This window comes from Salmo trutta, chromosome 4 (genome assembly GCF_901001165.1).
Source record: "Salmo trutta chromosome 4, fSalTru1.1, whole genome shotgun sequence".
Taxonomy (NCBI): domain Eukaryota; kingdom Metazoa; phylum Chordata; class Actinopteri; order Salmoniformes; family Salmonidae; genus Salmo; species Salmo trutta.
In genome coordinates, this window is record NC_042960.1 from 68106277 (window position 1) to 68124381 (window position 18105).

The 18105-nt window shown below is 43.9% G+C and overlaps 1 protein-coding gene across 1 annotated transcript in view; it reads right to left on the bottom strand.

Moving 5' to 3' along the window:
- Positions 1-4195: 4195 nt before the first annotated feature.
- The window catches only part of LOC115191426 (tripartite motif-containing protein 16-like), an 81198-nt gene continuing 67288 nt past the window's right edge, over positions 4196-18105 (bottom strand). Inside the window, exons 4-6 of the mRNA XM_029749277.1 lie at positions 5129-5288; positions 4944-5003; positions 4196-4707 (exon numbers count right to left, since the gene is read on the bottom strand). Coding sequence (XP_029605137.1) covers positions 4196-4707; positions 4944-5003; positions 5129-5288 — 732 coding nt within the window. The remainder of the gene's footprint in view (positions 4708-4943; positions 5004-5128; positions 5289-18105) is intronic.

An 18105-nucleotide genomic window follows, 5' to 3' on the forward strand; every position in this document is an offset into this window, starting at 1 on the left:
TTGTGGAGATAAAGGAATATGTGAGCAGAAACCCTCCAGGTACAGATACTGTATGTAGAACCATAGTAAAGACCAGTATGGACTATCAATACAGATACTGTATGTAGAACCATAGTAAAGCCCAGTATAGACTATCAATACAGATGCTGTATGTAGAACCATAGTAAAGCCCAGTATGGACTATCAATACAGATACTGTATGTAGAACCATAGTAAAGCACAGTATGGACTATCAATACAGATACTGTATGTAGAACCATAGTAAAGTCCAGTATGGACTATCAATACAGATACTGTATGTAGAACCATAGTAAAGCCCAGTATGGACTATCAATACAGATACTGTATGTAGAACCATAGTAAAGCCCAGTATGGACTATCAATACAGATACTGTATGTAGAACCATAGTAAAGCACAGTATGGACTATCAATACAGGTGCTGTATGTTGAACCATAGTAAAGCCCAGTATGGACTATCAATACAGATACTGTATTGTCGTGTCTTTGGCTATGCCGGATTAAGTGATATGACATGCTAACTTATAAAATGATTTCTCTGTAATTAATATTACCTGATTAAGCTAATCATGTAAATGTAATTAACTAGAAAGTCGGTGCACCACAGAAGAACGTTTATAGAGCTGTTATCTTCTGAATAAACTCTTAAAATACTTAGTAATATTTTACATCGATAGCAGTCAACATTAACCCGTATATTATTTTCAGTCTCATCATGAAAGTTGTAAATTCTTGGTTATCTGCACGAACCCAGTCTTTACTAAAATCATCCATACATCAATTGTCTTAAAATCATTTATTTACTACACTAAGTAATTAACAGAAAACATACAAACAGTAATTATCGTCACACAGGATCGGTATAGTAATGTGCCCTAATGGCTAACAAGCATGGCTGGTCTGTTAGACAATGGGTCATAAAACGGTAAGCTGAGAAGTTACACAGAGTTCATTATTATTAACCATTGACAATTGAAGGCTCACTCATTCGGGAACAATTGCAATCAATATATATTTACGCTCATGTGTCGTCGGGATTCTTGTTGGAGAGTTTTGTTCTGATTGAGGGTTTGTCAGCGTTCTCTCTCTCTCTCTCGGTTAGAATGGGTCTTCCAGAGCGACATTCATTAATGTCGTCATAGAATGGATGTGGTTGGTCTTCGCGTTCGATGATATAATTTACTTAGCTGCAGACTAATAATTAATATCAAAGACTTGTTCTTATTCTGTCGATATCGATAGTCTAAAAGTTAACCACGTGGTGTGGTTCACTTTCAGTAGAGTACTTGGCTGGTCAAACCTATGGGCCAAACTCACAATGGAGTGGAGGCCTGGTCTGTAGAAATGTAAATCAGGGGGTGTTTTATAGTGCCCATAGAACAGGCTTGTCAAATGACGCCTGGTCCTGTATGTGTCCCTGGGGGCGTGCCTATGACTGAGTTCGACTTGGTTACAGGAATACAACTCTATCACATTAACATCAGTACATAGCATCTCAATGTATTACAAATAGCTTTATCCTTATTAATACATTTTATACAACCATTATGATGCCAGTCTCATCGCTGAGGCCATTATATAAACCGTTTTATGGTAATATGGCTATATTGTCTCTCTATGAAACATGTGATAGTAGATTCTCCTCTTGGAATTTTTACAACCCTGGGTTGGGGGAAAGGTAGGTTGGGTGATGGTACAAAAGGGAGGGGGTCAACTGTCCTTCCTGTACCCAAAGAGGCCAACGTCATGACAGTATGTAGAACCATAGTAAAGCCCAGTATGGACTATCAATACAGATACTGTATGTAGAACCATAGTAAAGTCCAGTATGGACTATCAATACAGATACTGTATGTAGAACCATAGTAAAGCCCAGTATGGACTATCAATACAGATACTGTATGTAGAACCATAGTAAAGACCAGTATGGACTATCAATACAGATACTGTATGTAGAACCATAGTAAAGTCCAGTATGGACTATCAATACAGATACTGTATGTAGAACCATAGTAAAGCCCAGTATGGACTATCAATACAGATACTGTATGTAGAACCATAGTAAAGCCCAGTATGGACTATCAATACAGATACTGTATGTAGAACCATAGTAAAGCCCAGTATGGACTATCAATACAGATACTGTATGTATAACCATAGTAAAGCCCAGTATGGACTATCAATACAGATACTGTATGTAGAACCATAGTAAAGACCAGTATGGACTATCAATACAGATACTGTATGTAGAACCATAGTAAAGCCCAGTATGGACTATCAATACAGATACTGTATGTAGAACCATAGTAAAGCCCAGTATGGACTACCAATACAGATACTGTATGTAGAACCATAGTAAAGTCCAGTATGGACTATCAATACAGATACTGTATGTAGAACCATAGTAAAGTCCAGTATGGACTATCAATACAGATACTGTATGTAGAACCATAGTAAAGCCCAGTATGGACTATCAATACAGATACTGTATGTAGAACCGTAGTAAAGCCCAGTATGGACTATCAATACAAAGTGACCATTTAGAATGAGGCCCAGTTCAATGAGAGGAAGTCTTAATTAACAGAACTGGGGGATGACAGACATGAAGTGGGAGGGTGGAGATCTAATATTATTTTGTGCCAAACACTAAAGCATGATATTGTAATAAATCTACACCCTATTCCCTATGTAGAACACTACTTTAGACCTGGTCAGAAGCACCGTAGTGCACTACGTAGGGAATAGGGGACCATTTGGAACAGAGACAGTAATTCCCCTGAACATCTTTCTCTTCCTCATCTGGTTTCTTGAACAGCCCTTCACTCCTCCCCTCTTCCTCCCCTCCTCCCTTTTCATTCTATTCTATCAGCCACACCACTAGCTCACCTCCACACAATCCATTTACAAGTTAAAGACACACCTTGGAATAAATAACAAAGGAAAACTATTACTAGAAGAAGTTTAGTGTTGTATTTTTTATTTCCCATCACCATAAATCATATTTAAATCACTGAGCTGTAGCAGACCTAACTTCATCTGTTCCTGACTCTGGATAGTGGATTAAAAAGACCATCAATCTCCAATGATATTAAAGTACTATTCTGAACATTACTGATATACTGAGTGGCAAGTCAAGATATCTGCTGGTTTTATTGTTTGATCAATAGCACCACCTGCTGGACAGGTTTAATGTTGCTGGACTGAGCAGTATGGGAGGATGAAAGATGACACATTTAGGGCCGGTTTCCTGGACATCTACATTGAACATGCTTTTTAGTCCAGGACTAGGATTAATCTGTGTCTGGGAAACCAGACCATATACTTTAGTAGAAAGTAAGTGATTCCAGCTTGTAGTGGGCTGACTAGTCCTGAATTGTCCTTTTGTTCCTGGACCATTTTCCATGCAGCTCCAGGTGACAGAGAACACATCAATTAGGGCCGAGCCTACAAGCTGATCAATGATACTGAGGAGAATTACATAGAGACAGAGAACCAACTGAGAAAACATATCAATGGTTCTGAATGACAACCAATATACATCAACACCATACATCATGATTCATGGAAATGTACAAGATTAAAACATTGCAATTACAAAAATATGAAAACATTAAAGGTTTATTTTAATTCAGAACATCTGAAGATCAAATCAGTTTAATAATTGTAGATAAAACAGAGTAGAATGAATCATCACATCTGGGGACCATCACCACCTGCATGACTAGTATCTATGTGGACCCTACTACAGTTTAACCAGCTCAGCTATAGACTACACCAGCATGACTGGTATCTATGTGGACCCTACTACAGTTTAACCAGCTCAGCTATAGACTACACCAGCATGACTGGTATCTATGTGGACCCTACTACAGTTTAACCAGCTCAGCTATAGACTACACCAGCATGACTAGTATCTATGTGGACCCTACTACAGTTTAACCAGCTCAGCTATAGACTACACCAGCATGACTAGTGTCTATTTGGACCCTACTACAGTTTAACCAGCTCAGCTATAGACTACACCAGCATTACTAGTATCTATGTGGACCCTACTACAGTTTAACCAGCTCAGCTATAGACTACACCAGCATGACTAGTATCTATGTGGACCCTACTACAGTTTAACCAGCTCAGCTATAGACCACACCAGCATGACTAGTATCTATGTGGACCCTACTACAGTTTAACCAGCTCAGCAGTACCATTGAGACTAAACCCAGGATAGAGGGGCTGAGTGAATGTAGTCTGTTCTCTGTGGAGGAGGGTCATTGTGTCAGAGACACTGTAGAAGGACAGAGTACCTGCCTTGTGATCCAGGTACACTCCTACTCTGGAGGACTGAGGGCCTGATACTTTAGTCACAACATTATTGTGTTTGAAACAATAACCACCACTACAGCACAGTAATCTCCAGGACTTGTTATGGTGTCCAAATGCCTCACCTGACCCTGTTCTGCTGATGTCTTTATATGAGACTGCTGTATAAACCCACTCCCCAGTCCACTCCACCTCCCAGTAACAGCGTCCAGACAGACCCTCTCTACACAGAACCTGGTAGGTGTTGGTGAATCTGTCTGGATGGTCAGGATATGGTTGGACTTGGTCTGTATAGGTCACCTTTCTGTTCCCTTCAGACAGAGAGAGGCGTGTGTTTGCTGTGTTTGGGTCCAGTGTGAGCTGACAGGAATCTGGGAGAAGAGCAGAGCAGAGAGCAATGAGGGGAGTCAGAACAATAAGTTAAGTCAGATACTGTATCTACCCTGTCTTTGATTAGAGCACAGCAGAGATCAAATCAGAGAAATATGAGGAGTCAGATAGATACCCAGTCTTTGATTAGATCTACTATTGCTATATATTTCTAGAGGGATTGTTAGGAGTGTCAGTAAAAAGAGACTGTTAGTTACTTCACAATAAAGACACTCACATTGTAACAACTGGTCTCTGGTCTTGGGCTCTGGAGGCAGCACAACCTCCACTATATTCACTACAGACACACAAACACATTGACAGAGAGAGGGAATGTTATCATCATACCATATTCCACATATATATGACTAGTAGGGAGCTTTCAATGGTCTAAAGTTGATGTTCTTTTTGTTTTCAACACACCTGTAGTGGAGATCTTGGTCCATTCTCCTTTAAGGAAGTCTTCTAGTTTCTCTCTCAGTTCAGACACAGTCTTACTCACATCTCCAAAGTGCTGAAGAGGACGGACAACGATGCTGGGTAAGTCTGAAGATACACTGATACTGGAGAGAGACTGATAACTCTGGAGAGAGAGAGAGAGGGAGAGACAGAGGGAGAGAGAGGGGGACGGACAGAGAGAGAGAGAGAGAGAGAGAGAGAGAGAGAGAGAGAGAGAGAGAAAGAGGAGAGGGAGAGAGAGAGAGAGAGAGAGGGGGGGCAGAGGGAGTGGGACAGAGAGGGGGACAGAGAGAGAGAGAGGGACAGAGAGAGAGAGAGGGACAGAGAGAGAGAGACGGACAGAGAGAGAGAGACGGACAGAGAGAGAGAGAGAGAGAGAGAGAGGGACAGAGGGAGAGAGAGGGGGACGGACAGAGAGAGAGAGAGAGAGAGAGAGGGACGGACAGAGAGAGAGAGAGAGAGAGAGAGAGAGAGAAGGAGAGGGAGAGAGAGAGAGAGAGAGAGAGAGAGTGGGGGGTGGCAGAGAGAGTGGGACAGAGAGAGGGGGACAGCGAGAGGGGGACAGCGAGAGAGAGAGGGACAGAGAGAGAGAGGGACAGAGAGAGAGAGACAAAGAGAGAGAGGGACAGGGACAGAGAGACAGAGAGAGAGAGACAGACAGGACAACATAATGATTGATATGAATAGTGTCACACTAAGTTAATTTCATATCACATGTAACAAGGCAGTTTAGTTACCTGGAGGAAATGGATGTGATCCTCTGTGTGTGAGAGCTGCTCCAGCTCAGTTCTTCTCTTCCTCAGCTCAGCTATCTCCTCCTTCAGTTGCTCCAGGAGTCCTTCAGCTTGACTCACTTGAGCCTTCTCTTGGGCTCTGATCAGCTCCTTCACCTCAGAGCTCCTTCTCTCAATGGAGCGGATCAGCTCAGTAAAGATCTGATCACTGTCCTCCACTGCTGACTGTGCAGAGCGCTGTTAAGAGAGAGAGAGAGAGAGAGAGAGCGAGAGAGAGAGAGAGAGAGAGAGAGAGAGAGAGAGAGAGACAGAGAGTGAGAATGTACAGTAGCCTCTGCACCGCTTTGAGTCAGAACGCTGCCGTCCAACAATTGTTTACAGACAGATTATTTCACTTATAATTCACTGTATCACAATTCAGTGGGTCAAATGTTTACATACACTAAGTTGACTGTGCCTTTAAACAGCTTGGAAAATTCCAGAAAATGTCATGGCTTTAGAAGCTTCTGATAGGCTAATTGACATCATTTGAGTCAATTGGAGGTGTAGCTGTGGATGTATTTCAAGGCCTACCTTCAAACTCAGTGCCTCTTTGCTTGACATCATGGGAAAATCAAAACAAATCAGCCAAGACCTCAGAAAACAAATTGTAGACCTCCACAAGTCTAGTTTATCCTTGGGAGCAATTTCCAAATGTCTCTAGGTACCACCTTCATCTGTACAAACAATAGTACACAAGTATAAACACCATGGGACCACAGAGCCGTCATACTGCTCAGGAAGGAGACTCATTCTGTCTCCTAGAGCTGAACGTACTTTGGTGCGAAAAGTGCAAATCAATCCCAGAACGAGCAAGGAGGCCTACAATGGAGGCCTACAATGGAGGCCTACCTATGGTCCCGTGTGGCTCATTTGGTAGAGCATGGTGTTTGCAACACCAGGGTTGTGGGTTCGATTCCCACGTGTTTTGTCTCCTTGAGATGAAGCTACTTTGGTGCAAAAAGTGCATATCAATCCCAGAACTAGCAAGGAGGCCTACAAACCTGACTTAGTTTCACCAGCTCTGTCAGGAGGAATGGGACAAAATTCACCCAACTTATTGTGGGAAGCTCGTGGAAGGCTACCCGAAACATTTCACCCAAGTTAAACAATTTAAAGGCAATGATACCAAATACTAATTGAGTGTATGTAAACTTCTCACCCACTGGGAATGTGATGAAAGAAATAAAAGCTGAAATAAATAATTCTCTCTACCATTATTCTGACATTTCACATTCTTAAAATAAAGTGGTGATCCCAACTGACCTAAAACAGGGATTTTTTTACTAGGATTAAATGTCAGGAATTGTGAAAAAAAACTGAGTTTAAATGAATTTGGCTCAGGTGTATGTAAACTTCCCACTTCAACTGTACATAGGTGTACAGAGGCCCATTATCAGCAACCATCACTCCTGTGTTCCAACGGCATGTTGTGTTAGCTAATCCAAGTTTATCATTTTAAAAGGCTAATTGATCATTAGAAAACCCTTTTGCAATTATGTTAGCACAGCTGACAACTGTTGTTCTGATTCATGCTCTACCAACTGTGGCCTAGTTGGTAGAGCATGGTCTTTGCAACGCCAGCATGGTGTGTGCAACTCCAAGGTTGTGGGTTTGATTCCCACGGGGTCCAGTACAAAAAAAAATGCATGAAATGTATGTATTCACTACTGTAAGTCGCTCTGGATAAGAGTGTCTGCTAAATTACTAAAAATGTAAATAAAACTCGCCTTCTTTAGACTAGTTGAGTATCTGGAGCATCAGCATTTGTGGATTTGATTACAGGCTCAAAATGGCTAGAAACAAATAACTTTCTTCTGAAACTCGTCAGTCTATTCTTGTTCTGAGAAATGAAGGCTATTAAATGTGAGAAATTGCCAAGAAACTAAAGCTCTCGTACAACGCTGTGTACTACTCCCTTCACAGAACAGCGCAAACTGGCTCTAACCAGAATAGAAAGAGGAGTGGGAGGTCCCGGTGCACAACTGAGCAAGAGGACAAGTACATTAGTGTGTCGAGTTTGAGAAACAGAAGCCTCACAAGTCCTCAACTGGCAGCTTCATTAAATAGTACCCGCAAAACACCAGTCTCAACGTCAACAGTGAAGAGGCGACTCCGGGATGCAGGCCTTCTTGGCAGAGGTCCTCTGTCCAGTGCCAGTTCTTTTTCCCATCTTGATATTTGTATTGGTAAGTCTGAAATATGGCTTTTTCTTTGCAACTCTGCCTAGAAGGCCAGAAGGCCAGCATCCCGGAGTCGCCTTATGTCAGTTTCATTGTTTATATTAAAAAAGCTCATTTTCAGTGTCTGTCTCCAGTGTCTGTGTTTATATACTGCTCAAAAAAATAAAGGGAACACTTCCAAAACATGCCTCCACGTGCCTGTATGACCTCCCTACAACGCCTGGGCATGCTCCTGATGAGGTGGCGGATGGTCTCCTGAGGGATCTCCTCCCAGACCTGGACTAAAGCATCAGCCAACTCCTGGACAGTCTGTGGTGCAACGTGGCGTTGGTGGATGGAGTGAGACATGATGTCCCAAATGTGCTCAATTGGATTCAGGTCTGGGGAACAGGCGGGCCAGTCCATAGCATCAATGCCTTCCTCTTGCAGGAACTGCTGACACACTCCAGCCACATGAGGTCTAGCATTGTCTTGCATTAGGAGGAACCCAGGGCCAACCGCACCAGCATATGGTCTCACAAGGGGTCTGAGGATCTCATCTCGGTACCTAATGGCAGTCAGGCTACCTCTGGCGAGCACATGGAGGCCCCCCAAAGAAATGCCACCCCACACCATGACTGACCCACCGCCAAACCGGTCATGCTGGAGGATGTTGCAGGCAGCAGAACGTTCTCCACGGCGTCTCCAGACTCTGTCTCGTCTGTCACGTGCTCAGTGTGAACCTGCTTTCATCTGTGAAGAGCACAGGGCGCCAGTGGCGAATTTGCCAATCTTGGTGTTCTCTGGCAAATGCAAAACGTCCTGCACGGTGTTGGGCTGTAAGCACAACCCCCACCTGTGGACGTCGGGCCCTCATACCACCCTCATGGAGTCTGTTTCTGACCGTTTGAGCAGACACATGCACATTTGTGGCCTGCTGGAGGTCATTTTGCAGGGCTCTGGCAGTGCTTCTCCTGCTCCTCCTTGCACAAAGGCGGAGGTAGCGGTCCTGCTGCTGGGTTGTTGCCCTCCTACGGCCTCCTCCACGTCTCCTGATGTACTGGCCTGTCTCCTGGTAGCGCCTCCATGCTCTGGACACTACGCTGACAGACACAGCAAACCTTCTTGCCACAACTCGCATTGATGTGCCATCCTGGATGAGCTGCACTACCTGAGCCACTTGTGTGGGTTGGAGACTCCGTCTCATGCTACCACTAGAGTGAAAGCACCGCCAGCATTCAAAAGTGACCAAAACATCAGCCAGGAAGCATAGGAACTGAGAAGTGGTCTGTGGTCCCCACCTGCAGAACCACTCCTTTATTGGGGGTGTCTTGCTAATTGCCTATAATTTCCACCTGTTGTCTATTCCATTTGCACAACAGCATGTGAAATTTATTGTCAATCAGTGTTGCTTCCTAAGTGGACAGTTTGATTTCACAGAAGTGTGATTGACTTGGAGTTACATTGTGTTGTTTAAGTGTTCCCTTTATTTTTTTGAGCAGTGCATGTTAAGTGGGTTTTACTCTGGCAGATAATGTCACCTATTTAAATATATACATTTTAATATAATTAACTGAATGTATGATGTTTTTGGTTTATGTCAGTTACACTATGCTATAAATGGTTATTTTATGGCTGTTAGTGATAAAATTAACTATAACACTTTATATTTTGTAATTCTGAGTAATTACAACTTTAGTAAGGATATCCACTGTATTCAGTACTGCTGCAGTTGCTAAATAATTCTAATAGATGGCAGCATAAGACAGATCAGATTAGTTTAGGTCAAGTACAAGTATCCAACTCAACAAGCCCCTCCAAAAGCTTGTTCCATCTGCGAGCAGCGAGCACTCTGCCTTCTCCCACAAGAGAGGGGCATGTTGAGGTACATTTACTAACCGTGAGGGCTGCATGATGTCATTTATTGTCGGGCTGGAAGATGCATCATCTTTTCTATTCCGAGGCTGTTTCCTCCCAATATGACATATTAACATGATGTCATAATGCGTGTTTACTAGGGTTGAGGTCAGCACATCTGACTAGTGGTAATTTGACCAGGGTTCAATACCTTCTATAGTTAATAATGTTTTGATCTCCCAAAAGCAACACAGGACTAACAAGAGATATATAGCTAACTGTAAAGTAATGAGTGACCATTTTAGAAAATCATGGGACATAGTCTTTGGTTGCATGCTATTTTATGTAAATCATATTGCTGCTTGTAGCCTATAACTGATGCTTCGTGGTCTTATGCTGCCATCTATTGGAAATATTTACCAATTAAAAGTTATTAATTCACGTAAAGACATTGGTGAGGCAGCTGAGAAATAAAGTGTATTTAATTCGAGAGATCAGTCTCAAACCTGCCCCACCTATCCCACGCCAATTACTGGACTTTCACATAGAGGTTACTATGTCACTGTAACGATTGTCGTCGTGAGACGAGGAAGCGGACCAAAACGCAGCTGGGAGCGAATACATGTTTATTTAACACACTAGAATTAAACATGTACACAAAATCAAGGGGAAAAAAAACTGCCAATACGTTACGTGCTCAAATAACAGAGGCAACAACCCACCAACATCGTGGGGGAAAAGGAACTTAAATGTGATTCCCAATCAGACTTCACAAGCGACAGCTGTCTGATTGGGAAATCACCCCGAGCCCAACATAGAAATAAAACACAAAGAAAGGCTATAACCAAAACATAGAAAATAAAGCATAGAAATGCCACACCCTGACCAAAATAGCAGAGTTCACCTGGTCAGGGCGTGACAGTACCCCCCCTCCAACGGTGCGTACTCCCGGCGCACCAAACTAAAGTCTATTAAGGGGGGGACCCGGGTGGGCGCCTCACCCTCGGTGGAGGCTCTGGCCCCGGGCGTGTTTCTCCCCCTGCCTCCACCCTAGCCCTACCCCTCTGGCCCGGACTGGACCACTGTGGAGCGGCATGCTCAGGTTCCGGAGCGGAGCCGTCGACCGGAACATGATTGGGCACCGGTGGACCAGACACGGGCCGTGCCGGACTGTGGACACGCACCGTGGGCTTGGTGCGGGGAACAGGAACGGGCCGGACAGGACTGTGGACACGCACCGTGGGCTTGGTGCGGGGAACAGGGACGGGCCGGACAGGACTGTGGACACGCACCGTGGGCTTGGTGCGGGGAACAGGGACGGGCCGGACAGGACTGGGGACACGCACCACTAACCTGGTGCGGGGAGCAGGGACGGGCCGGACAGGACTGGGGACACGCACCACTGACTTGGTGCGGGGAGCAGGGACGGGCCGGACCGGACTGGGGACACGCACCACTGACTTGGTGCGGGGAGCAGGGACGGGCCAGACAGGACTGGGGACACGCACCACTAACCTGGTGCGGGGAGCAGGGACGGGCCGGACAGGACTGGGGACACGCACCACTAACCTGGTGCGGGGAGCAGGGACGGGCCGGACAGGACTGGGGACACGCACCACTAACCTGGTGCGGGGAGCAGGGACGGGCCAGACAGGACTGTGAACACGTACTGGTGACCTGAAGCGTGGAGCCGGTTTAGCCACTCGTCCTGGCTGGATACCCATCCTAGCACGGCATGTGCTGGGCATGTCCACCGGACGTACTGGGCTGTGCGGGCGCACTGGCGACACAGCGCGCAACTCTGCATACCATGGCTTGGTGCGGGGAGCAGGGACGGGCCGGACAGGACTGGGGACACGCCCCGTGGGCTTGGTGCGGGGAACAGGAACGGGCCAGACAGGACTGTGAACACGCACTGGTGACCTGAAGCGTGGAGCCGGTTTAGCCACTCGTCCTGGCTGGATGCCCATCCTAGCACGGCATGTGCTGGGCATGTCCACCGGACGCACCGGGCTGTGCGGGCGCACTGGCGACACAGCGCGCAACTCAGCATACCATGGCTCCTCCTCCAGATCTTCCCTCTGCAGGTCCTCAATCAAACGCCTCATCTACTTCTCTTCCTCCGCCGTCATCCCCCACGAGAGCAGTGGTCTGGGCTCTTCCTCTGCCCTTCCGGACCACCCCATTAGCCCCCCCCCAAAATTTTCTTGGGGGTGTTTTCCGGGCCTCCTCGACCGCCGCCTGCGACTCCGTCTACCGGCTGGCTTTACCTCCTCGACCTGGGAATCCTTCCGCCAGGGTCCTTTCCCCGACATGATCTCCTCCCAGGTCCAGAACTCCTTCCCCTCGCGAGCCCATCTCTCGCGCTCCTTTTCCTCCCGCTGCTTGGTCCTGGTTCGGTGGGTTGTTCTGTAACGATTGTCGTCGTGAGACGAGGAAGCGGACCAAAACGCAGCTGGGAGCGAATACATGTTTATTTAACACACTAGAATTAAACATGTACACAAAATCAAGGGAAAAAAAACTGCCAATACGTTACGTGCTCAAATAACAGAGGCAACAACCCACCAACATCGTGGGGGAAAAGGAACTTAAATGTGATTCCCAATCAGACTTCACAAGCGACAGCTGTCTGATTGGGAAATCACCCCGAGCCCAACATAGAAATAAAACACAAAGAAAGGCTATAACCAAAACATAGAAAATAAAGCATAGAAATGCCACACCCTGACCAAAATAGCAGAGTTCACCTGGTCAGGGCGTGACAGTCACACAGTTCAAACCACATTTAACATATACAACAAATGAGTCTTGTTTATCAAGTGTTCTGCCTTGCAATAATAAATATAATAAAATAACTAATAAAAAGCAAATGCTTAAATAGGTTTTATTTAAAAAAATAACAAATGCTATTTAGTACTAAAATGGTATTTACTAACATAATATTATTACTAAAATAGTTGTAGGCTACCCTACCCTAGAATTAGGGTTCAGGCTAAAATAGGTTATACGTAGGGTTAGAGTTTCTGTACAGCACTTTGTGACGTCTGCTGATGTAAAAAGGGCTTCATAAATACATTTGATTGATTGTTAGGTTCAGGGTATTTAAAGAGAAACTGTATGGGTTTATATCTCTCTTGCTCCTCCCTGTGGTCTTCTGTGGGCATAATCTGAGGTAGCAACTGTGTCAGAGCTACAAATCAATGAGCTCCACCTATCCTTTTGGTTTAAAACTCAGTGAACCTGCGCAGCATTCTTTCTATTTGATGCCTACGAACCAACAGATTTCAACGCATATCAAATTACCCAGCAGCCATTTAGAAACAACATATAAAAAAAAATATATATTTATTCATTTAAAAATATATATTTTCTGGCTGTTTAAATCAGCCACATCTTGAAAAAGAGGACAGGGACATACGTTTTGTTTAGGTTTTAAACCTTTTTCTGAAATAAAATATGTTTAAACATATTTAACATTTGATGTCTTTGCACCAACCATCTGTTCTACTCACTAACACTGTAGGTCACTACAACGTGTAACCAGGTGAACAGTGAGCTTCCTCACCAAGTAGCTGTAACCTAGTTATTAATAATAAGTTACCTGAGGTAAACCTACAAGGTTAAAACCTGTTGGGGCTCGGGGGCAGTATTTTCACGGCCGGATGAAAAACGTACCCAATTTCAACAGGTTACTACTCTGGCCCAGAAAATAGAATATGCATATTATTAGTGATTGTCGGATAGAAAACACTCTGAAGTTTCTAAAACTGTTTGAATGGTGTCTGTGAGTATAACATAACTCATATAGCAGGCAAAAACCTGAGAAGATTCCAAGCAGGAAATGAAAATCTGGTGCCTGTATTTTTTTCCAAGTCCTTACCTTTCTGACACACAGTGAGTTAGGGTTCATTTTGCACTTCCTAAGGCTTCCACTAGATGTCAACAGTCTTTTTTTTTTGCCTTTTGCGGCAAACACGGACCGAACAAGCAGGCTGGGAATCAGGTCACTGAGAAAACCACTTCAGTTCATTGCGTGCATTCACGTAAGAAAGGACCTATGTTCCAAAACTTTTTTCAAGACATAGCATGGGTCCGGTTGGAATATTACTGAAGTTTCACGTTCTAAAGGCCCTAAAGATTGATGCTATACAACGTTTGACATGTTTGAACGAACTTAAAGACTTTTTTTTTTAACTTTTAGTCGTGAAATTTTGGGCGCACTTCCTACATTTGGAGTAGCTTACTGAACGCGCGAACAACAAGGAGCTATTTGGACATAAATTATTAACTTTATCGAACAAAACAACATTTATTGTGGACCTGGGATTTCTGGAAGTGCCTTCTGATGAAGATTATTAAAGGTAAGTGAATATTTATAATGCTATTTATTCATTTAGATGACTCCAAAATGGCGGGTATCTGTATTGCATAGTGTATTTTTCTGAGCGCAGTACTCAGATTATTGCAGTGTGCTTTCCCAGTAAAGTTATTTTGAAATCTGACAATGCGGTTGCATTCAGGAGATGTTAATCTATAATTCTTTGAATAACAGTTTAATATTTTATCAACGTTTATGACGAGTATTTTTGTAGATTGTTGTGCTGTTCACCGAGAGTTTTGGGGGAAATACGTTTTCTGAACGTCACGCGCCACTGTAAAATGCTGTTTTTGGAGATAAAAATGAGCTTGATAGAACAAAATGCATGTATTGTCTAACATAATGTCATAGGAGTGTCATCTGATGAAGATTGTCAAAGGTTAGTGCATAATTTTAGCTGGTTTTCTGCTTTTGGTGACGCCTGTCTTTGCATTGAAAATGGCTGTGTGTAATGTTTTGTCTATGTACTGTCCTAACATAATCTAACTTTATGCTTTCGCCGTAAAGCCTTTTTGAAATCGGACAACGTGGTTAGATTAAGGAGATGTTTATCTTTCAAAGGGTGTAAGATAGTTGTATGTTTGAGAAATTTGAATTATGACAATAGTTTTCAAATTTGGCGCCCTGATGTTTCACAGGCTGTTGATAGAGTGTACCGCGGGTGGGACGCTAGCGTCCCACGTAGCCCATAGAAGTTGATGCGGGCTGGTCTCATTGATAACAATAGTGAAGCTGACATTGTGACGCAGAACAATGGACTGGGAATAGAACTTTCAGAAGGTGAGTTGGTGCAACAGTGTTCAATACAACTAATAGGAGCTGGCAGGGTGAAACATGACCTAAAATAAGACCTGTTTTTTCAATACAACTAATAGGAGATGGGAGGGTGAAACATGACCTAAAATAAGACCTGTTTTTTCAAAACAACTAATAGGAGCTGGCAGGGTGAAACATGACCTAAAATAAGGCCTGTATGTTCAATACAACTAATAGGATCTGGCAGGGTGAAACATGGCCTAAAATAAGACCTGTTTTTTCAATACAACTAATAGGAGCTGGCAGGGTGAAACATGACCTAAAATAAGACCTGTTTTTTCAATACAACTAATAGGAGCTGGCAGGGTGAAACATGGCCTAAAAAAAGACCTGTTTTTTCAATACAACTAATAGGAGCTGGCAGGGTGAGACATTACCTAAAACAAGCCCCGCTTTTTCGCGTTTACTTCAAAACTACGGCAAACAGCTGGGACACATGGTAATATTATATAACTGGGCTCTATGGCGGATGCAGTGAACTAGATTTATCTGGCTGATCGCGCTTGTCTGCCCTAAACAAACCCTGTGTACCACCCCTCCCCTGTTTAACCTTGAATTCAGTTAAGAAACAAACACTTGCCTACGAAAAGAGACACCCAACCAAAACCAACCAACTCTTTATGAATCTGTTCATACGGTGGCAGATTAGACACCACTACTCTTGTCGAAATCGGCACCAACACACCCCTCACATAAATCATACTGGTAACTAGCCGGGCAACAAGACTCACCTTTTACATTACCACAACCACCGCCTTGTTCATTCTGGATACAGAGTGTATATGTTCCTCTCCCACCTGTTCACCGACCATGATCAATAATTCCTCCACACCATTCTCCAGAACGCACCTGAAGAGACAGCGTTTCTTCTCCACTCGGTTGAGGATATCACACCTCCCAAACAAACTACCCTACTCCCCCCTCAACTCTAACCGATAAACAGTTGAAACCAATAAATAAACCCTTAACAACTAGAAAATACCCCAAAAGAATAGTTGCCCTCCTCAGGAACCACAAAACCCTCACACAACACCTTCTTCTTCTATGATATAATGGCGGTCCGCAAACCAACGTTAAAGGTGCATGGCGCCACCTACTGTGCTGGAGTGTGTTCAATCACGGTTTACACCATTTCTAAATCCTCCTACCTAACTCAGTACTTCTGAGAAAATAAAAAAGAGCCCTACTAACTTCAAATAGACCCTCCCCCATCCCTCCCCCAAATGCCTTCCAACCCCTCCAACCCCATCCAACCTCAATGACCCTACACTTCAATCTTTCCCTCTCTTCAACATCCTTACAACAATATAACAACACATGCTCCACCGTTTCATTGACAAAACCCTCCAGACACAAACCATTCACATGCTGCCAACCAGATGTAAGGACCTGTTCAATGTACAATGCTCTAAGCACAATCGAGTAAACACCACCTCTTCCTTCCTAATCTGACCTTTGAATCTTGGTCCACCGACCTTTAGAGGACATATAAATGCCGTCCCTTGTGCTCAGAGTCCCATCTCTTCTGCCACACATCTGTCAAAATGTCTCTGATCTTACATTTGTCCTCACCTCTACCCACTGGAACATTAATATATATTATATCTTGTTTTAAAGCTCTTTTAGCTAACTGGTCTACAATTTCATTCCCTTCCACACCTGAATGTGCTGGGACCCAGCAGACTCTCACTACTTCTGATCATTTTTTTCCTTTTGTCTACCAAGGTTAGATCAACAACAGGATCTGGGAGTAACCCTGGAGGAACATCCCCTATCACCACAGAAGGGCCAACCTCTAACTCCCTCAAACCACTCTCATCAGCAACTTTCCAACTGTCCAACCAAAACCACTGTCTTGTCTACTAGTATATTCCCAGCAGTCATCTAGAACAGTAGCAGTGGGATGCTCAACCTCACAGCCTTGCAACCCAATAATATAATGACATTTTATTACGCCCTATACCCAAAGGCATCTCACCTGCCTCCACTAGTAAGACACATACAGATGTTGATTTAAATGCACCAATACATATCCTTAAAGCTATATACTGGATTCTGTCCAGCTTAAGTCTTTGCTGCTGTTCCATAAACTATACACCCGTAATCAATTGTCATCCTGATCAGAGCTCTATAAATATCCATCAACGATTGTCTGTCAGCACCCGATTCATAACCAGAGACCCACACAACCAACTACCACGAAAGTGATGGAATGAGAGAGAGAGACATCGTTACAACACTGTACATTGACATAATATAACGTTTCTTCTTCTCTGGAGGTTAACGGCGGTTGGCATCCAATATGTTGTATTACCGCCCCAACTGGACTATAATATAAATCTTTTTTACTTTCTGATACAAAATAGGAAAAGGAACATTTCATATTTTTTCAAATAAAAAAACACCCTTCCAACTAACCCTACACTCGTTAAAAACCCACTACCCCATTCCACTACTTTGACCCTGTCTGCTCCTGCACCATGCCAACTAACCCTACACTCATCCACTACCCCATTCCACTACTTTGACCCTATCTGCTCCTGCACCATGCCAACTAGCCCTACACTCATTAAAAACCCAATACCCCATTCCACTACTTTGGCCCTATCTGCTCCTGCACCATGCCAACTAACCCTACACTCATTAAAAACCCACTACCCCATTCCACTACTTTGACCCTATCTGCTCCTGCACCATGCCAACGACCTGGGAGGACGGGACACCACCACTCAACACACCCTGGAAATCTTCTGAAGTCAAATCTTATATGACAAAATACTTCTCTGCAGCTGCCACCACAACATCTATTGTCTGTGATTTACGTTCTATTTCTGAGGTACAGTTGATAACCATTGCTATGAATTCAACTGAACATCCCTCGTTGGCCTATCCCTCTGTGCTATCACAGATCTACTACTCACAGGGATCCTCTCAGGATTCCTCACCCTTGAC